This window comes from Macaca thibetana, chromosome 11 (genome assembly GCF_024542745.1).
Source record: "Macaca thibetana thibetana isolate TM-01 chromosome 11, ASM2454274v1, whole genome shotgun sequence".
Lineage (NCBI taxonomy): Eukaryota > Metazoa > Chordata > Mammalia > Primates > Cercopithecidae > Macaca > Macaca thibetana.
The window spans coordinates 59,219,980-59,242,943 of record NC_065588.1 but is presented as its reverse complement, the minus strand read 5'-3'; the positions used below and the strand labels follow the sequence as shown (position 1 = coordinate 59,242,943).

Genomic DNA, 22,964 nt, shown 5'->3' with positions numbered 1-22,964 from the left:
ACAGGGTTTTGCCATGTTGGTCAGACTGGTCTCGAACTCCTGACCTCAGATGATCTGCCTGCCTCGGCCTCCCAAAGTGCTGGAATTACAGGCATGAGCCACCGTGCCTGGCCCAAAAGTTTAAATTTTATCCTGAAATCTTCAGAACCCATTTGAAGATATTTGAGTGTGGGGGAGACACGGCCACGTTCACAGTTGAGAAAGGTCAGTCCGGCCATGCTGTGCAGGATTTACTAAGAAGAGACGACAGGTTAGGAGGTTTAAATATTGGTGCCTGCTGGATGTGACGAGGGCCTGAACAAGGCAGGGAATTGGGGATGTAAGTCATAGTTATGACTTAGCCCCACAAACTGAGAAGCTAGATGTAGGGAGAGTAGTAAGCTGGGAGGACAAGGATGCTCCTTGGAATTCTTGGTCCCCTAAGACATAGAACACCACAAGGAGCATCGTATTTGAGACAGGAAGGAGACGGCAAAGGAAGGAGAAATGAGTATAGGGTTGGGCAGCTTGCATGTGTGCAACATGCAAATGCAGATATTCTAAAGGTATTTGGAAACCCAGCCCAGGCACCCCAGAGATCTGTACTGTAGATATGATTTCGGCAGTGCTTAGTGTTTGGATCTTAAATGAAGCCTTGGGAATAGAGAGGATCTCCCAGGGAAAGTTGCCTGGGGAGGAAGAACAGCAAGCCACATTTGCAGCCCCAAGGAACAGCAGCACTTGAAGTTCCCTTGTACACCCCGTATTAAAGGTCTAGTTGGGGATAGGAAGCCAAGTCAATGAAATTTCCATTTTTACGGAGACTTGCCATACCTCAAATGTGGTTTACCAGGTGTCAGAGAATTACCTCAGCAGGAAGTACCACTCCGCTTTTCTAAAGCTATGTTCCATGTAAATTAATTTTAGCTCTGAAAGAAGTATAGATTTTATATTAACTATAGATGGAGGCAAGAAGAGGATGGAGGTATAGACTCAACAGTTGGAAAAGAAGCCTTAGGAAATTCTCATTCCATGCAGAGACCCTCAGAGTATCCCTGGGAGGTCACAAGCCAGCTTTTGGACATTTCTAGTGAAGGGAATTCCTACTTTTTGAGGTAACTCATTGCATGGCTGGGTAGCTTCAAACTGATAGCGTGAGAATTGCCTGTCTGCTACTTCCAGGTCCTGCTTAGACCTTTGGAATTTCCGCTCCTTTGCAATAGTCGTTTGATGTTGAGAAAGAGCCATCCTGGCCCTCCAGGGCCTTCTTGGTCGGCTGTAACTGTTAATAGGGTGAGAACTTACAAGGCAGAAGCCAGAAGTGGAATTTGGAGGAAGAGGTACCCTAGGCTCTGACATCTATCAGCCACTTCTTTGCTGGAGAATGTTTAGGGGTCACTTTAACATATCCTACTCCCAAGCTCATTTCCTAGTAGAGGTGCTTATAATTAATTTTTTTTCTATTGAATGCAAAAATCAAATGAGGAGAAACTCCAAATATTGTAAGCTTTAAGAAATATGTAGGCAGGCTTAAAACACCATCATTATTCTAGTCTCTCTCCCATGGGGTGTTATGGCAAAATGAGTTCATTTGTTTATTCATTCAAGTAACATTTATTGAGTGCCTACTCCCTGCTGTGTGATTTGAGATAGAAAGAACACAACTGAAATAAACATACATTTTGGAACACATCTACCCTTGACTAATTGAAATATATTGGTAGTCTACCTTGTCTTTTTTATTTAAGGATGATATTAAGTGTCTAATTTAAAATAGCTTACATTCAGTGCATTTGTCTCCTTCAAATGTGAAATTAAATAATCCAGACTTAAAGCTGTTGGAACTTTAAGTTATCCTGAGCCTTGAGAGGAATGTGGCTACGTAGCCTGAGTCATGTAGCATGCAGTTGCAATTTCTGCTTTTTCCTGTAAATGATTAGCAATGAAGAAGCAGCATCAGAGATAAGACACCCCCCTTGCCCCTCAGAACATTATTCCTTCTCAGGAATGTTAAGCAATCTTCCTTGGAATGTAGCCATTCATACTAAGCAAATCACTGTAATGTTACATACTGGCTTTGTACAGAAAGTGCTGAACCCCGCTAAAACTGTTTCTGCCTATATAAGTGAAACCTTAGCTTCCCCACTTTGGAATACCAACCCCATCCATTTGGAGTGTGTGCTGCCCAGGTGGCTATCCTTAAGCTTTGCCCTGCACTGGAATAAACTAGATGCTTAATCATAATTTCTGAATCTCATTCTTTAAGGTTGACAAAGGCCATAGCAAAGTCCTATTGTACTTTCTAGCTTTCTTAGGGTAGAGAAATCAGTTTGCCTAAAATGAAACTCAGATCGGTTATTCTGAGATCTCAAGGGCTAAATTAGCATGTTCTTTCCCTTGTAAATTAGGGAGACTTGGATTGTTGACTGAGCTTTGCCCTGGGTCTGGGGACAAAGGTAAAAATATTTGATCAGATAACAACTGGTTTTCAAAGGGCTACGTGATGTATTGTTCAGTCTTTAATCTGGAAACAAACGTTCTCTGCAGGTTCATTAACACAAGGGTAGAGATTTTTCAAAGCAGATTGTTTTCACTTAAAGTACTTCAAAAAAAAAAAAGACTGAAATAGCAAGGGGAAAATTAATTATCACTTTTAATGTACATTTGCAGTAATACTGTGCTTGCCTTGAAAAAAATATATTGAAGTGCTGAAACCATGTGACATGTCACAATTCCTTCTTGTGTTACCTGTGTTTTATTTATAGTCTGTTGTGCAACTAATTGCCAGTTTATCATATGTGTGAGCACAGTACATAATGTAAAACCTCAGTTGCTATAAGAAAATATCAGAATGTCTCGCCTAGGACCTTTACCTACATAAATCACCATGCATATGACATTGATGGGGCCAATAAAACGAGGATAAAAACAACACCTTTCTCATGTTTACAGTTAAAAGCATTAAGTTGTTAAGTATAAAACACTTCTGGTTTTTTTTTGTTTTGTTTTTTGGTTTTTTTTTGAGACAGATTCTCTCTCTGTTGCCCAGGCTGGAGTGCAGTGGCGCCGTCTCACTGCAACCTCCGCCTCCCAGGTTCAAGCAATTCTCGTGCCTCTGCCTCCCAAGTAGCTGGGACTACAGGCACGCACCGCCATGCCTGGTTAATTTTAGTATTTTTAATAGAAACAGGGTTTCGCCATGTTGGTCAGACTAGTCTCAAATTCCTGACCTCAAGCGATCCACCTGCCTCAGTCTCCCAAAGTGCTGAAATTACAAGCGTGAGCCACCGTGCCCAGCCTATGAAACACTTTTAACATTTCTTTTTTTACAACAGACAGCTACCATATGAGAAAAATACTGTTCATTATCCCCATCTTATGAGAAACGGAGGCACAGGGAAATAACTTGCCAAAAGTGGTGCAGCTACCTACTTGCAGATCCAGGATTCAAACCTAGGGAGTCTGGTTCCAGAGTCTCTCTGCTTTTAAAAGCTATATGAGACTTCGTCTCGAATTTCTAGCAGAGAAAAACCTGTCTACCTGCCCCTCTCATGTTTCCTGCTCTACTGTATGTTTAGGTGGAGTGGCCTCTTATGTGAAGGTGGATAGCACCTTTCTAAAGATAACTCCCAAGTTAGGGTTTAAAACCCTCCTTACTACATAACAGTCCCCTTCTGTATAACTTTATTTCTCTTGTGTTACTTTAAGGTTTAAAAGGAAAATACCAGAGGCCTAGATAGTCCAATACTTTCTTTATCCAGCAATAAGGAGAAAGCCTAGGTGGTGTCTGGGATTTTTGAGGATCTGTCAATTAAAAATGTGTATGTTTTATCTGAAGTTGTTGAGATTAGAATACTTCTGTCTTTTGGTTTCATATTTTATTAGTTTCAGGCTTTTTAAAGTTTGGGTTTTTAAATTACACATTTGAAACTGACTTTCAAAAAAAAATTTTTTTTGTTTAAATTACACATTTGAAACTGACTTTCAAAAAAATTTTTTGTTTAAAAAAATTTCTCACATTGCTGATAGTACTGATATAGCTGGTAAATAAAACAAAATCTGATCTTTAGAAAAGCAGTACTTTGCTTTTTTTTCCTTAATCACCAACAGATGCAAATAGCTATATACAAATGATATTGTTCTAAACCTGCAAAAAGCATTTTTCTGCTTTATTTTATGCAAAACTTCAACACTTCAATCCTATTTGGATTGGCCTTTATTTTGATTTCACTTGGCTCCAACAGAGCAGCACTTGTACGGGAATTGTTCCAGCATCTGACAGAGCACAGACTTCCTTATTTAAATAAGGAAGTTGGACATTGGTGGTATTAATGGTTTTGCCAAGGGGACCCAGAGGATTACTGAAAGGAAATACACAAAGATGACTTTCCGATTTTCATTTTTACTATGTTAAATGTTCATTTCTAAACAACCACTGTGAAGAAGAAAACGCTGATATTTTTGTGGGGAAATCTATGAGGCAACATTTTATCTTTTGATCTTTATGTTTGTTTTTTCATTCTCATTTAATCATATTGGTGAGGGGGATAGAAGTTACTGATGGCCTCCAAATGGTAGAGCAAAGTGTATCCACAGCTAATGTTACTAATAATGCCAAAATGCATGTTAAGTTCTACCCCTACCCTGTATCTCTCTCTTTTGCTTCACCTATGTATTACGTGTAACCACGTGAAATCGTCAGCATTCAACTGTTTTTGATCTGCAAAAACAATTTCAGATAATTCAACCTAATAAGTTCAAGGGTCAGCACACATTTTCTGTAAAGACCCAAATAGTAAATAATTTAGGTTTTGTGAGCCAGATAGTCCCTGTTGCAACTACTAATAACTCTGCCATTATAGTATGAAAACCACAAGAGACAATATGTAAATGAATGAATGTGGCTGTGTTCCAGCAAAACTTTATGGACACTGAAATTTGAATTTTATGTAATGTTGACATGAAATATTCTTTTTTTTCCTCCCAACTACTTAAAATATAAAAATCATTCTTAACTTGCAGGCTGTGTAAAAACAGTGTCCAGCTTTGGCCCATGGGCGATAGTTTGCCAGTCACTGTTTAAGTTGAACTTGGCAGCTACTGACTTTGAAATTTCTGGTACCTTGAACTCTCTGTTCATTGACCTAAAACCAGTTGCATTATTTCACCCCTCAGAACTCCCCACCACCAAGACTTGTTTCACCTTCTCACCTCCCTTCATTTATCAGTGGCACCTCATTCTGCCATTTTGGAAATTCATGGGATTCATCCTCTTTTCTCTCTTCTCCATAACCCATGTCCAACAGGTAATATGGGACTTCTCGGTTCATTCGCCTCCTCTCTTCCCGTCCACCGAGAGCCATTGTTTGGTTCACAACCTCTTTGTCACTAGGACTATTGTAAGAGACCCTGAGTTCTTCCTTTGTCATTTGTCTTCTAGAGCCCATCTTCTACTAAGCCACAAGTGTTATTTTTCTAGAGTAACTGATCACATCAGTCCCTAGTTTAAACAATCTTAGATTTCTTCCATTGGTTATAAGCTGAATAGAATAAAGCTCCTATAGAATTTTGTGGTCTAGTTCTGATGTAGCTCCCTCACCAAGCCAATACTTAGTTAGGTCACACCCTACACCTCTTTATAAACTTCATAACACCTTCTGTTTTCACAGGCTGTTTCTCTGCTAGGAGAGCTTTTCCTTACCTTTTCTCTGAGTGTTGATTTCCTTCATTCCATAACACTGAGTTCAGATGCCTCTTCATCTGTGATACTTTCCCCGACTCTTCTTTTGTTGACTTGTCTCCTCTGTGTTCTCAGATCCCGTGCGACATAGGCCTTGAGTATGGCATCAATTCAAGCAAATTGTAGTTTTTGTGAGAAGGACCAATGGACTAAATGTTTGCATCCCCCATCCCCAATGCATATGTTGAAATCCTCACCCCCAGTGTGATGGCTTTTGGAGGTGGGGCCTTTTTAAATTGATTATGTCATGAGGATGGAGCCCTCACAAATGGAATTAGTGCTTTTAGAAAAGAGGCCCCAGAGAGCTGCCTTGTCTCTTCTGCCATGTGAGGTCACAGTGAGAACACAACCACCTATGAACCAGAAAGGCGGTCCTCACCAGACACAAAAACTTGCTGATATCTTGAACTTGGATTTCTCAGCCTCCAAAACTGTGAGAAATTTATAACCCACCCAGTTTATTGTGTGTGTGTATGTGTCTATATATAGAGAGAGAGGGAGAGAGAGAGAGAAAGAGAGAGAGAGAGAGAGAGAGACAGGGTCTCATTCTGTCATCCAGACTAGAGTGCAGTGGTACAATCATAGTTCACTGCAGCCTCCAATTTCTCCTGGGCTCAAGCAATCCTTTCGCCTCAGCCTCTCAAGTAGCTGGGACTACAGGCACATGACACCACATTGAGTGTGTTTGTTTTTTTTTTGTAGAAACAGGATCTCACCATGTTGACCAGACTGGTCTCAAACTCCTGGCCTCAAATGATCCTCCTGCTTTGGCCTCCCAAAGTGCTGGGATTACAATCATGAGTGGTATTTTGTGTCAGAAACCCAGAAGGACTAAAACTAACATAAATGACTATAGGCTTTTTGAGAGTAGAGACCATCTCCTTGCCATCTTGACTTATCCCTATTATTATACAATAAATATTTTTAAAATTATTTTAATCAACATATACTATGTATCTTTTTTTTATTATTTATTTACTCATAAAGTCACAGAGATCTAATTGCAAGGTTACAGATTCAAATGCCCATGAGGCCAGGCTGGTCACTTCAATGACAAAAGTGGACAGAGTAAGATCTGGGGTCAACTAGCAAGGACATGTCCTATGTCGTGGAGGGGGCGGCCTCTCCTCAGGTCCAGCTGATTATAGTCACTCAAGAATGTGACATCTGTAGCTGGATGTATTAATTTTTGAAAGAAATTGGAAAAGTAAGATTTTAATGTAAATATCCCAATTTTAAAACATTGGCAACTAATTTATGTTTTAATGAACACTTTGTGGACAAAAATTTTAAAATACCAATCTGACTGGGGGCTGCAAGTGGCTCTTGAGACCCCAGTTTGCAATCCCTCATTGGTCACTGCTCTTAGCCACAGACAGAGCCTGGGAGCCAGAAGGTCTAAGACAGAAGGACCTCTTCCTAGCCTGTGTTTATTCTGCCTTTACATGCGGCTTCCTCCACAAGATGGCACTTAGACTGCCCGGCCACACTACCACACAAGTCATGAGATGTTACTTAGCCACCTTCAAAAATGTGAAAGCCAAACATCACAGCAAATTCATTTTATACCATCCTTTCTCCTCCCTGGGCACGGATTGTGAACAGGCTGAGATGATCTCCTGTCCCCCTGCCACCTGGGCCAGGTGAAACCCTCTGGGAGAAGTTGTTATTCTTGATGGATGTTCTGACTGGCCATCCAGCTGGATTTGCTGATGGCTGTTATCAAATGCTTAGGTTCTTGGTCAGAGCTGTGGTTTCTCAGTACCCCAAGAATGAGAGGTTATTACTGCAGCTAGGAATTAAGTTGTCCTTATTTTCCAGCCCATCTGCGTGGCCAGTAACCACTTGAGAGGACCACATGAGTGAGACGTTGCCCAAGAGGTAACCTGGAAAAGAGAATTTTCATAATTGATAGCTTTATTTGGTCTTCCGTAAGTTATTCATCCTCCCCTCCACACACACACACACATACACACTGTATTTTACTGTCTACCTCCTAGTTTTATATATATATATATATATATATCACTTCACCTGAGGGCCATCATGAGACACCTCTCCTTAAACATTTGTCAATACTGTCTGCTAACCAGTATGAACACTTAATGTAAACTTTTTAGCCTAAACTGTCAAGGCCTTGATATTTCTTTGAAAGCAAAGCAAGACAATAACCACAAAACAGGACTCTCTGCTTGGCCTTTTTCTGTGGTCCTGAGACCTGTGCTTCTGAGTCCAGGAGCCTGGGGGCCCAGAGCTGATATGCGTGGGCAGACCTGGGCGGGAATCTGGAAGCAGCGTGTTCAGAACCACGTGGGTACTCGCCTGTGTACAGAGCACGTGGCTTGAGAAGAGGACTCAGAGGAGGTCCCTGTTCTGGGAAGTCTCATTCCTTGTCCCCGTAGGCTCTGGATGTCTGGCCATGTGTTCCTGAGGGAGGCAGAGGGATGCTGATGGAAAGGGGGAGGAAGGAGGAGATTCTCCTCTAACTCACATGGCTGGATAACATCCCTGGGTCCTGATAGAAGAGGCAGCTAGCTTTGCATTTGGTGTATTATTATTAAATAACATATTTTGAGTGCTTACTATATACCAGGTACTCATCAAATATTTTTCACGCTAGAGCATTTAATTCTCACAACTCTTTTCTGATGGGAAGTGACTATTCTTATTTTAGGGGAAAAATGTACCTTGCCCAAGAACACATAGCTAGAACTAGTAATTAACAGAGACCAAGTTTGAATTAGGTCTCTCCGACCATAGTCCCTGTGTCTGCCTTCTGCACTGTGCTGAGTGACTCATGGTGGGGAGAGACAGGGGGTCGGTGTTGAATGACTTTGCCACCTGTGAAGTATTTAGCACCATACGTGCCGCATGGGAAACCTTCAAAAAATGTCTAATCTGTCCTTTGTTGGTTGGCTATCTTCTGTAAATCTGTTGAAAACAGTTATGGGGCCAGTGGCCTTTGTGACAGGACTCACTACATGCGAATACTTGAGGTACTTACTTTGTCTGTGTTTAGTGATAGGGATGCTTTCTAAGTGTCATGTCATCAGATGAGTGTCCTTGAAGTCAGGTTTATAACAGTCGCATGTAAAAGCAAGACTTTTCTGCTGAAATTGAGGTGGTGATGATTACAAAATAAATTGACTAGAGTATTTCACAAATAGAAGAAAAATGAGTTTCCCAAGTGTGTCATGGTAACACAGAATGAATTGTTTGCTCTTTTTAAGTAGATTCTGCTATTGTTACGATCTCAGTGCATGTTCATGCCTGAGATTTAGGTTATAATTTCAAGGTGTATCTGATACACATACAGGATTTTTTACTTTCAAGTTTGTAAAGGTCTGTGTTTACCTATTTTCACAAAGGGAAAAATTTTAGGGGTTTTGGTTCAATTGAAGGTAGGCTGGTAGGTTAAAGCAGTACCTAAATAAATTTAACTTTGCCACGTGTCTCTCCCAGAGCAGATGTGTCTTGTTGTTGTTCTAAGAATTGAATAAACTGGGTATAAAATTTCCATATTGAGGAGACAGTAGCTCTGCTTCCCCTTTCAACTTATAACATTTTTCCTACTTGAATTTAAACCTAACTTCAAAATTAACCACGTCTTTAATTGTGATCACACACACACACACGCACACACACACAAAATCTTAGTAACTCATAGAATTTAATCCATGAAGTACAGCTAAGGAAGTGAGATTTGCAAAAGTTAAGTAACTTGACCAAACTACTCTGCCAGTCACTAGCTGTAACTTCGTTTAAAAAGGGAGTAACAGTGGCAGATACCTTATAGAGTTGACAAGAGGATGAAATGAGCTAATTACTTTCTACAAAATACTAACAGCAGTCTCTGGCTCATACATAGTTCTCAACAAATATGAGATACTGTTATCCAGATCTAGGAAGTAGCAGAGTTGATTTCTGTCAGATTCATTCATTCAGTAAACATGTGTTGGGTACCTGCTTTGTGCTGTATTCTAGGGAGATAGTTTTTGTTAAGAACCACCATGACTTATTACCTCCAGTTTAATTTCCAGAAAAATACTTTCCCTCTTTGTAAACTGGAAAATAATGTGACCAAAGGTATGATGATTCATGGTCGACCAGCATTTTTTTAAAGCCTTCAAAATGAGCATCATGGGCAAGTATTGTTTAGGCCAACAATGTAGATAGTATAGTCGTCTTTCCTGTTGACCTCAAGGTGGCACAGACTTTGTGCCGGAGCACACAGCCAGGGAGTGGTGCCCCGGTCCACCTGCTTGCCTTTAAGGAAACTGTTGAATCTGTTAACAGCATGGTGCTCCTCAGCTTGAGAAACAAAGTTTTTCTCAATTACTTTTTATAAAATTAAAGATTTTGTTTACATTTAGTAAACAAAGCATTTACCTTTGAAGTGCAAAATAAAATATTTAAGTTGATACTGGTCAAACTTGTTAGAGCCAAATGAGATTGAGAAGAATTAGGCCTTTCTACTAAAGCTGTGTGAAGAAGGAAAGTTGAACTAATATAAAATAGGGAATAAGAGTCGTGGGGTTTTGTTTGTTTGTTTTTTGTTTTTTTGAACAACAAAAAAACAGTGACTTTAAATTGATATTTAAAATTTAATATTTGGTATCTCATTGTGGTTTTGATTTGCATTTCTCTGATGGCCAGTGATGATGAGCATTTTTTCATGTGTCTGTTGGCTGTATGAATGTCTTTTGAGAAATGTCTATTCATATCCTTTGCCCACTTTTTGATGGGGTTGTTTGTTTTTTTCTTGTAAATTTGTTTGAGTTCTTTGTAGGTTCTGGATATTAGCCCTTTGTCAGATGAGTAGATTGCAAAAATTTTCTCCCATTCTGTAGGTTGCCTGTTCACTCTGATGGTAGTTTCTTTTGCTGTACAGAAGCTCCTTAGTTTAATGAGATCCCATTTGTCAATTTTGGCTTTTGCTGCCGTTGCTTTTGGTGTTTTAGACATGAAGTCTTTGCCCATGCCTATGTCCTGAATGGTACTACCTAGGTTTTCCTCTAGGGTTTTTATGGTATTAGGTCTAACATTTAAGTCTCTAATCCATCTTGAATTAATTTTCGTATAAGGAGTAAGGAAAGGATCCAGTTTCAGATTTCTACTTATGGCTAGCCAATTTTCCCAGCACCATTTATTAAATAGGGAATCCTTTCCCCATTTCTTGTTTCTCTCAGGTTTATCAAAGATCAGATGGCTGTAGATGTGTGGTATTATTTCTGAGGACTGTGTTCTGTTCCATTGGTCTATATCTCTGTTTTGGTACCAGTACCATGCTGTTTTGGTTACTGTAGCCTTGTAGTATAGTTTGAAGTCAGGTAGCGTGATGCCTCCAAACAACCCCATCAAAAAGTGGGCAAAGGATATGAACAGACATACCTCAAAAGAAGACATTCTTACAGCCAACAGACACATGAAAAAATGCTCATCATCACTGGCCATCAGAGAAATGCAAATCAAAACCACAATGAGAGACCATCTCACACCAGTTAGAATGGTGATCATTAAAAAGTCAGGAAACAACAGGTGCTGGAGAGGATGTGGAGAAATAGGAACACTTTTACACTGTTGGTGGGATTGTAAACTAGTTCAACCATTATGGAAAACAGTATGGCGATTCCTCAAGGATCTAGAACTAGATGTACCATATGACCCAGCCATCCCATTACTGGGTATATACCCAAAGGATTATAAATCATGCTGCTATAAAGACACATGCACACGTATGTTTATTGCAGCACTATTCACAATAGCAAAGACTTGGAATCAACCCAAATGTCCATCAGTGACAGACTGGATTAAGAAAATGTGGCACATATACACTATGGAATACTATGCAGCCATAAAAAAGGATGACTTTGTGTCCTTTGTAGGGACATGGATGCAGCTGGAAACCATCATTCTTAGCAAACTATCACAAGAACAGAAAACCAAACACCGCATGTTCTCACTCATAGGTGGGAACTGAACAATGAGATCACTTGGACTCGGGAAGGGGGACATCACACACCGGGGCCTATCATGGGGAGGGGGGAGGGGGGAGGGATTGCATTGGGAGTTATACCTGATGTAAATGACGAGTTGATGGGTGCTGACGAGTTGATGGGTGCAGCACAGCAACATGGCACAAGTATACATATGTAACAAACCTGCATGTTATGCACATGTACCCTAGAACTTAAAGTATAATAATAGTAAATAAATAAATAAATAAATAAAAATAAATTTAAAAAATAAAATTTAATATTTAAATTAGTATTTTATCATCTGAATGGTAATCAGGTTTCTGACAAAACAGGCTTACAGAGCTGGGACTGCCATCTTCCCATTAGATTGACATTTCTGACTGATACTTCACTAGTGCTATTCATAAGCTACGTTCAACATGAAATGGCAAAGTAAGGGCACCAGTAATTGTTCTTTCACAGTTCTCTGGGTTTGAGTCATTGCAGGACAGACCTCTGAACCAAGCACCAACAAGAATAGATGCACAATAGGAAAATAAAACCCGAGAGCTGATGCAGAAAGCTCTCAGAACTCAAAAGTGTGTTCACATTTAGCTGTGTGACCTTGCGCCATTCACAGTCTTCCAGGTCACTGATTTCTCATATGCATGCAATGAAGTTTCTAAGACCTTTTGCTGAAGTTAGGTCAACTTTGGAGTTTAGTAACCACTGAGAGAAAGATGAGAGACGAAGCACGTTAAGAGGACAGGAATTCATGATTTATGTAATTATAGTAGCTTTGTTGTCTGCTGGAAACGGCAGTGGTGGATGAGTCAGCCTGGCATGTAGCTATTGGAGATCAGCAATGCTTTTTTGGTTCAAAAAACAGAACCAAAAGGAAAAAACACCTTTCTACAGCCCAAGATTAGGTGCCAGTGGTCAGAGTGATGCCAAGTTCTGGAAATAGCAGCCAGGATCTTATATGGACGACAGTATGGAGGGATGGTGGTCATGAACAAGTTTTCCCAGCTGAACCTCCACTTGAGCTTTCCCCAGGGAAGGTGCTCATTTGGGACACCACGGTGGTATAACATCACCCAGTAAACAATCCACCCCAAACATGCATGTTGCTTGGGAAGTCACCACCAGTGACTGAGAGGAGGCAGGTGGTATTTCGGACCTCCTTCCTCTGCCTGGTTTGGTTCTCTGAGGAGAGATGTAAAAGGGATGTTCCAGATGAATGTATGTTCTGTACTATGAGCTTCAGCAGCAGGCCCCCTAGTGACTTAGCCTGGATAGCATTAGCTTCTCTAGGGACAGGCAGATCTGAGCCACCTGTTCTTTCCTCTTTCCTGGGCCTTTTTCCCAGACTCCTCCAATAGCCAGAGATGCTGGGAAAGAATTCCCCTTCCTCTCAGGCCTGGACCAGACCTTGCCTGATTTGTTTACTCTATGCTTCCCCACAGTCCAGCTCAGCCCATCACAGACTGATGTCCCCAGGGCACAATAGGAAGAGGTTGGGTTAGGGGTCAAGATAGGCTCATTCTGAACACCATCTGTGCCACTTCCTGGCTGTGGGGCTTGGGTTAAGTTACTTAGCTCAGGCAGTAAAGGTAGAATTAATCACCATCACACAGGTAGCCTCATTGTGTCCTTAAATATTTACATTTTATCCTTAAGCCATATGAAAATGTCTTTCCTTAGAGGAGAGACAGTGAAGGTGGGGCAAGAAAATAGACATTGAATCCTCCCTTTCCCCACTGCTCAGCCCGTGAGAGTGTATGATAAGCACCCGAGTCCAATTTGACCTCAGATCAGCAAGGATTCCCACCTCCTTACACAAGCCCCAGGACAATTGTCAAACTTTGTAAGCAACAGTCTACTTAAAGACAAATCTCGGGAAATACTGTAATATGTGAAATGAGTAAACATAGGCTTTTGTTTATAAAAATATTATTAAGTTGAAATTCATAGTAAACCTGATAGGACCAGTGAAGCAATTTTGATTAATACAGAAATTTGCAATTGAGGAAATAGATGACCGATAAGATCTTTTTGTTAGAACTTTCGGATGAGTAATTGCAAATAGTAATTTAAAAAAATAATTCTCCTTCCAATCAATGATATGGTCAATTGAAAAGATAGATGGCTTAATATGCTAAAGCCGCCCAGAAAATGTCAACTTGCATTTATTTGATCACATGTACAGATGGGAATGAACTTTTAAATTATTGCATTTTTAAAAAATTTGTATACATTTTAAAAACAAAGAAAATGTTAAAATGTCTGAAACACCTCCATAGAGTTCCAGAGTTTGGCAGAAGCGTGCTTGAAACACACTCGCTTAGATCTTGTGGCACTCAAATCTCAATTTGCTTTCCATTTCCTGTTTGGTTGTGGCATGTGTGTGTTAGCTTATGGAAATCGATACCGTTTTTAAAAGCTATTTGATGTAAGAACTGTTGAAATTTGAATAAGGTCAGGAGTCTGGGAGAGAGTATTGTATCAATGTCATTTTCTCAGTTTTGATATTGCACTGTTTTATATAAGATGTTACCGTTTGGGGAATTTGTCAAAAGATACATGGGACTCTACATTTTTGCAATTTACTCTGAGCCTATAATTATTGTAGAATTAAAAGGTTTTTAAAAAGTCATTTGAAAATAATGATTTTAACTGTTAGGAGGCTGTGCAACTCAATTAATAGAGCAGTGTACACACCACACTTATAGAGTGAATTTTTATTTAGCTTACCTTAAAAAGAAGAAACAAACACCTTTTCTTTCCTTGCTACTGAGTTCCATAAACTCCACACGCACTCTGTCAGGACTGTGACACTGTTGAAGCTTGTGGCAGATCAAGGAGCAGTCTTTAAGGAAATCTGTTGTAGCTGCTGCTTAATTACTTAAGAAGAAAGCGGTGCGGAAACCCAAGAATTGAGTCTATAGTCACCTGATAGAGAAAAAGGTGCATGAATGATGCAGCATGTTTTCCTGAAGCGTTTCTATGCTTAAAACATTTAGTAATTCGAGCAAAGCAGTGTCAACGTGTCTTATTACTATGTGTGTTGGTGTCCAAATCAGAGTGCCTGTAGCCCAGTGTGATGAGTATTATTCTACATGAAAAAAGACAAAGAGTTAAAAATAGTTTTAAAAGAGTAAACCTTTGATTCCTTTGCTTGCCTTTGTGTAAAACAAAAATGGGTATGGCAGTAGTGAAATATGGTTCTCTGTTCTCTTGGATTTTTACGACATGCTGTAAATTACTGCCATGTACCTTGATAAGATTGATGGTGGTTTTGCTGTTTATCTCCTGGAGAAGTGAAACAGAATTCCCTGAGCCAGATTATCTGTCTTCATTGTAATTGCCAAAACATTTGGGCTCCTTACCCTGAAAGAGTGATTGCCTCATGTGTTTTGACTAAAATGGATTAGTGTAGTTGATCACATCTATCAGACACCTGCCGGTGAACAGGTCTCAAAACAACTTCTTTAGTAAATATTTTAATGAGTGCTAACATAATGCCATTTAAAATTTTTCATTTCTTTGGGAACATAAAATACTAAGACCATAATGTTCTTTGCATTAAGCAGGGCTGTAGTTCTGGGCCAGTTGTAGAGACTGTCTTGGCTTACCCTTCACAAGGGACTGTGCCCTCAGCTTTATCTGTCTGACCAGCTTTTCCGGCTTCTTCTCCAGGGTTATCAATGCCGGGAAGAGCACACACAATGAAGACCAAGCCAGCTGTGAGGTGCTCACTGTGAAGAAGAAGGCAGGGGCTATGACCTCAACCCCAAACAGGAACTCATCCAAGAGACGGTCCTCCCTTCCCAATGGGGAAGGGCTGCAGCTGAAGGAGAACTCGGTAAGCCCCTTCTTGATCCTTGATTTTCAGGTAAGAGGAATGGCACACACTTTGGTCCTGATGGAAGACATTAGGACTTCACCTAAGTCTGGAATGCAAGTGAGAAAGCAGTGTCCCCAGAGTTAGTGGGGTGGCGGGCCTGTGGTCACGGTATCACACATACCAAGCTGAAGGCGACACATGTATGACCAGCTTGTGGTTAGGTTTTTAACACAAAGTAAATGAAACACCCACACCATATGTATCTAGCTCTTGTTGTAATAATTTATATATATAATTTGTATATACATATATATTATGTAATAAATGTATATATATAATTTATATATATAATTTGTATATACAATTTATATATAAATATATAATTTATATATAAATATATAATTATATATAAAATATATAATTATATAATTATATTATAAATATATAATTATATATAAATTTATGTATTAATATAACATATATAATTTATATATAAATTTATATATTGATATAATATATGTAATTTATATATAAATTTATATGTAAATATAATGTTTGATGGTTTCAGAGGAGCCACTTCTAGGTCTTTGTAAGGAAATAGTCCGAAAGCCTCTCATGAGAGATGGAAGTAACTCTGGCTGTTGCTTCGAGCCCTGCCATGACTGTGCCCCTTTCTCCTCCTTGCTTGCCCATGATAGTTGTCCATTTGCAGCCCGTGGCTGATGTTCTTCCAAATAAATATCTATTTCAATTGACCCAAAACTCTTGCAGCCCTTGGGGTGGCCTTGCAGACTGAACAATGTTGAAAAACCACAAAATATTTCTCCTGTCTCCAGTTTCTGGAGAATAAAGCAGACATATCCTCAGAAAGCTCTGAAGAAGCTCTCAGCAAAGGACGGGGAGTCATCGACACTCTGTCAGCAGATGATGTGCTTTATAGAGAGATGTTTCCTGGGAAAATCAGGAGACACAGAATGGACTGACCTAAACATAACTATTCATTCTGATTGTCTTGAGGATATTTTTCTGTAAAAATTTTCATAGGATTTTAAAAGATCTAGGAATCTTTTCTTAGTTTTAGAAATAGTATCTCATTGCAGCTGGGCGTGGTGGCTCACGCCTGTAATCCCAGTACTGTGGGAGGCCGAGGCAGGCGGATCATGAGGTCAGGAGATTGAGACCACCCTGGCTAACACGGTGAAACCCCTTCTCTACTAAAACTACAAAAAATTAGCCAGGTGTGGTGGCGGGCGCCTGTAGTCCCAGCTACTCTGGAGGCTGAGGCGGAAGAATGGCGTGAACCCAGGAGGCGGAGCTTGCAGTGAGCCAATATCGGGCCACTGCACTCCAGCCTGGGCGACAGAGGGAGACTTTGTCTCAAAAAAAAAAAAAAAAAGAAAGTAATAGTGTCTCATTACATCTATGCTTAGGGAATAATAAGTATTGATTTATTTTGTTAGTACTAGTTTAATTTAAAGTTGATTTATGGGGATTTATCAACTGTACATATTTTCTAGGTTGAAGGAAGGTCTTTTCCAAACCAGAGCTGAAGAGCCAGATGGGCAGTATAGAATGGTGATGGTTAAGTGCACAGGCCCTGGAGTGAGGTGACTGTGCAGTCTACCACTTTAGCTACTTAATTTTGGGATGGTTATTCTTTGAGCCTCAGTTTTGTCTACGCTAAAAAGGAATAACAGGCCGGGCGCGGTGGCTCACGCCTGTAATCCCAGCACTTTGGAAGAACAAGGTGGGCAGATCACGAGGTCAGGAGATCGAGACCATCCTGGCTAACACGGTGAAACCCCGTCTCTACTAAAAATACAAAAAACTAGCCGGGCGTGGTGGCGGGCGCCTGTAGTCCCAGCTACTCAGGAGGCTGAGGTGGGAGAATGGCGTGAACCCGGAAGGTGGAGCTTGCAGTGAGGCGAGATCGCACCACTGCACTCCACCCTGGGCAACAGAGCGAGACTCCGTCTCAAAAAAATTAAATAAATACATAAAATAAAAAGGAATAACAGCAGTAACTACCAAATGGTAGAAGGAGGCTGATTGGAAATGTGAACTGCAGTAGTCCATGAAAAATGTTGAGCAAGTGTCTTAATGTCTTAATAAATCTGTAATAAGCGTCAGTGATTATCCTGAGGTCAGTCCCACTTCGGTTATTCTCTATGACTGAACTTTCTATGTTTCTTCACTTGTGAATTGGAGATTACATAATTCCTTTCATATCTGCTTGACAGGATTGTTTTGAGGATTGTTATTATGGGAAAGGGCTCGGAAAGTGTAAGGAAGGTGTTCATGATCATTCAATATGGGCACCAGTGACTTAGTGTTGCTCTTTCTGCTGATATTTTCCCCCTGTCCCTGGGATATAAAGTGATCTCTATAAAAATCAGTCAGTGTTGACGTTTGGCCCAAGGCCAGTTGGTGATGGTATTTTTCCTTTTTACTAAGTTCCTTCTAGAAATGGAGCCGGGGTGACTTTTTAACTTCTTGTCCTTAAGAACAGTGAAACCAGTGCATAAGCACTCTAGGATGGAGCTGTAACCCTCCCCTGTGGTGGTTCCCAATCTTTGTGGGGTCCATCCTCCAAGAGCAAGGGGCCAGCAGAGTGGAGACACCCTGGTGCTCCATTTCCGGCTCCGACCGCGGCCCCCTTCACTTCTATCTGCTTTACCTATTAGGCTTCTTACTGAGTTTAAGACAAGTTGAGCTGCTTTTTCTTTTTTAAAATTGTTAAATTTTTAATTGGTAAAATGTACATAACATAAAATTTACCAATTTTAGGCATATAGTTCAGTGGCATTATGTATATTCACATGTTTGTACATCCATCACCATCATCATCTCCAGAACTTTTTCAGGTTCTCAAACTGAAACTCAGTATTCATTAAACACTTAACTCTCCATTCTTTCCTCCCTTGGTGCCCACCAATCTATTTCCTGTCTTTGTGAGTTGACCACTGCAGGTACCTCACATAAGTAGAATCATACAATATTTGTCCTTTTGTACCTGGCTTATTTCACTTAGCATAATGTTCTCAAGGTTTTACCCATGTTGTAATGTGAACCAGAATTTTTTACCTTTCAGCTATTCTGAATAATGCTGTCGTGAACATAGGTGAACAAATATCTCTTTGAGTCCCTGCTTTCAATTCTTTTGGCTGTATATCTAGATGAGGATTTGATGAATCATGTGATAATTCTGTTTAATTTTTTGAGGGACTACCACAGTTTTTCACAGTGGCTGCTCCATTTTACATTCCTACCAACAATGGAGTAGGGTTCCTATTTCTCCATGTGTTCACCAGCACTTGTTTTCTGTTGTTGTTTTTTTTTTAATTGTAATCATTCTAATGGGTGTGAGGTGGTATTTCACTGCAGTTTTGGTTTGCATTTCCCTGATGATTAGTGATGTTGAGCATTTTTTCATTGTGTATTGGCCTTTGTATACGTTCTTCAGAGAAATGTCTATTCAAGTCCTTTGCCCATTTTAAAAATTGGGTTGTCTGTTTTGTTGTTACTTTTGTTTTGCTTTTTAAAAACTTGAAAACCATTACCTAGTGTGGAAGATAAATCACTGAGCAACTGCTGTGTACTGAGGACTGGATGCTGGAGATTTGGCAGGGAATGAAATAGACAAAATCCCTACTTAGAGGGAGCTTCCATTCGTAGCGGGAGACAAAATATAGTGTGTCAGATGATAGACACTATGAAGATTACAAAACGAAGTGGGGAACACAGAAAATAGGAAGTCTGAAGGGGCTGGGGTAAAGAAGGCATCACTGAGAAGGTGACATTTGGGCAAAGATTTGAAATTGCAGCTATTTGAAGGAAGAGCATTTATCATTCTGGACAATTGAAAGACCCCAAGGCGGGAGCCGGCCCTATGTTCTCAAGGTTTAGGAAGGAGGTCTGTGTGGCTGGAGCAGAAATATTGTAAAGCCTGGATTTCAGGAAATGTTGTCAGAAAAGTCATAGGAGTGGAGTGAGCCAGTCGGGAAGGACATTGAAGGTCACTGTCAAGACTTTGGCTTCCACTTCTGTAATTTACTAGCAGAGGACCCTGGACACACTAGTTGAAAGTGGCCAGTGATTTTTCCCATCTAGAAGACATCCCCTTAGTGGTAAAACTCAAATATAGTAGCACTTAGGAAAGGATGGTGAGCATACAGGGCTTACGGCAAGAAAACATCTGCAGAGACAAAGCAGATTGTACCCACCCTTCTTGTTCCTTCACCCAGTGAACATATTGAACCCTGAGTCTGCATGCTGAGATTTGGGATAAGGAGACAAAACACAACATAGTTCCCATCTTCCTAGTGCTAAGTCAAGTGGGGAGAGTCATTGGCAGTGGTACTACAATGGAGTGAGTTTTCAGAGACAGACGAAAAGCCCAGGTTGTAGGAAAATCTGACTCAGATTGGTCATGATGATTTGGGGAACAACCAAGGAGAAGGGGATGGGTAAGGTTAGGAAACTCTTCTTTGAGAAAGTGACATTTGACCTGGGATCTTGGAAAGTGAATAGGAGTGAAGCAAACAAACAAGAGAAACGGGGGTTTCTTGTAGAAGGAACATGTATAGGCAAAGACAGATTGGCATGAGAGCACATGACGTATGTCTTCCAGTGTTTTGGAAAATATGTGGTCTCTTGGAGGGTTGGCAAGACAGGAAGAGTAAGCGGGCATCACAAGGGTCATCATATACCATAATAAGCTGGGATTTTTACCAAATTATTTTGGACAAGGGCAAGATGACTCAAGACAGTGATGGCAGTGGGAAGGCTGACTTGGGAAGGCCAGGAGTCCAAACCTAGAGGCTGGGAGGCTAGTTAGGAGGCTCATGCAGAAATATGGGTGAGAGATGATAACAGCTTAAAATAAGGCACTGATCAGTGCAAGGGACAGGCTCAGAAGAGATTAAGTGAGATATACAGTTGAGGTGATCAGATGACCAACTGCCTGGAACAGGGGGAAGATGAAGATACCAGGCTTAGCCACTAGGTGCTGGTCATTGAAAAGTGGACCATTGGATGGTAAGGGGATGGGCAGAGATGATGACCTGAGTTTTGAGTGTACTGATTCTGATTCTACCTTTCCAGGTGAAAATGTTTTGTAGGAAATTAGAAATAAGGGTTTGGAGCTCATGCACAAGCCTAGGGAGGCTTAGATTTAAGGAGTTACAAGATTGAAAATTATAGTTGAAGCCATAGAAGTGGCTTAGGTGACACAGAAGGTATAAAAGTGTGTAATAGAAACATGATCACAGTGGGGTTCTAGAAGCTCCAAGAAGAGAGGGGTACTATGAAGAGGGAAGGTATCTATGGCGTGGGCCACACAGTGATAAGAAAGATAAGGATGGGAAAAGTGGACATATAATGTTATAAGCAAAAAATGGAACAACAGGATAAATAATATCTGCAAACAGAGTTGACAGGCATGAAGGCTGGCAAACCGAAGAGGCATGGAGTCCCTCTGGAATACATATGGTTTATTTCTCCCTCCTTTCTTGACCTCTTTTGTCCCCTGTAAATTTAGTAAAGTCAAAATATATGTTTTCAAAAGACTTATTTCATGTATAATATACCTCACCTTCCTTGGAGATTAAAGAAAACCTAAAATTTTTAATAAAGTAACATGAAATTTACCATGGAAAACATTATTATAGGGATTTCTTATTTGTTAGAAACATCAGTGATGTACAGAGGATTTCAATAGAAGTGTGACTTTATATTTGATGACCTTTATTATATTGAGTGGCCATATGGTAGCTGGGTAGCAACGAGATGACCTTTTCTTTTTTTGAGATGAAGTCTCACTCTGTCGCCCAGGCTGGAGTGCAATGGCATAATCCCAGCTCACTGCAACCTTTGCCTCCCAGGTTCAAGCTCTTCTCTTGCCTTAGCCTCCTGAGTAGCTGGGATTACAGGCAAGCACCACCATGCCCAGCTAATTTTTGTATTTTTAGTAGAGACGGGGTTTCGCTATGTTGGCCAGGCTGGTCTTGAACTTCTGACCTCAGGTAATCTGCTCACCTCAGGCTCCTGAAGTGTTGGGAGTACAGACGTGAGCCACTGCACCCAGTGAGATGGCCTTTTCTACTACAGATTATTATGAATTGGTGTAAAGATTTTAAGGCAACCCTTAGCCATCCCAAATGCCAATTCATAAAGAATTATTTTATCCTGTTATACACATAATCTTTCAGCCTCCCATTTTAAAGCAAATCTTAAAAACGTTTTTTTTTTTTTTTTTGGTAGAGAAAATAATGTAACTGTTTTCTGCCTCTCTTGGCTTCCATGAGGCATTGACTGAAGGAATGTCATTTCCTGTGTTTGAGCTCCCTTTTTTTTTTTTTTTTTTTTTTTTTTTTTTTTATTGTAATGTAATTGGTGGTAATTTGGTATTTTATTTTATTTTTTTTTAAATTATACTTTAAGTTCTAGGGTACATGTGCACAACGTGCAGGTTTGTTACATAGGTATACATGTGCCATGTTGGTGTGCTGCACCCATTAACTCATCATTTTCATTAGGTATTTCTCCTAATGCTATCCCTCTCCCTCCCCCCACCCCATGACAGGCCCCGATGTATGATGTTCCCCACCCTCTGTCCAAGTGTTCTCATTGTTCAATTCCCACCTATGAGTGAGAACATGTGGTATTTGGTTTTCTAGCCTTGTGATAGTTTGCTGAGAATGATGGTTTCCAGCTTCATCCTTGTCCCTACAAAGGACATGAACTCATCCTTTTTTATGGCTGCATAGTATTCCATGGTGTATATGTGCCACATTTTCTTAATCCAGTCTATCGCTGATGGACATTCAGGTTGGTTCCAAGTTTTTGCTATTGTGAATAGTGCCACAATAAACATACGTGTGCATGTGTCTTTATAGCAGCATAATTTATAATCCTTTGGGTATATACCCAGTAATGGGATGGGTGGCTCAAATGGTATTTCTAGTTCTAGATCCTTGAGGAATCACCACACTCTCTTCCACAATGGTTGAACTAGTTTACACTCCCACCAACAGTGTAAAAGTGTTCCTATTTCTCCACATCCTCTCCAGCACCTGTTGTTTCCTGACTTTTTAATGATCGCCATTCTAACTGGTGTGAGATGGTATCTCATTGTGGTTTTGATTTGCATTTCTCTGATGATCAGTGATGATGAGCATTTTTTTCATGTGTGTGTTGGCTGCATAAATGTCTTCTTTTAAGAAGTGTCTGTTCATATCTTTTGCCCACTTTTTGATTTTTTTTGTTTTCTTGTCAATTTGCTTCTTTGTAGATTCTGGATATTAGCCCTTTGTCAGATGGGTAGACTGCAAAAATGTTCTCCCATTCTGTTGGTTGCCTTTTCACTCTGATGGTAGTTTCTTTTGCTGTGCAGAAGCTCTTCAGTTTAATTAGATCCCATTTGTCTATTTTGGCTTTTGTT

General features: G+C 40.2%; 1 protein-coding gene across 1 annotated transcript in view; it reads left to right on the top strand.

Moving 5' to 3' along the window:
* Window positions 1–22,964, top strand: part of PPM1H (protein phosphatase, Mg2+/Mn2+ dependent 1H) — a 1,465,797-nt gene that overhangs the window by 1,263,508 nt on the left and 179,325 nt on the right. Inside the window, exon 3 of the mRNA XM_050748428.1 lies at window positions 15,376–15,541. Within this exon, the coding sequence (XP_050604385.1) occupies window positions 15,376–15,541 (166 nt within the window). The remainder of the gene's footprint in view (window positions 1–15,375; window positions 15,542–22,964) is intronic.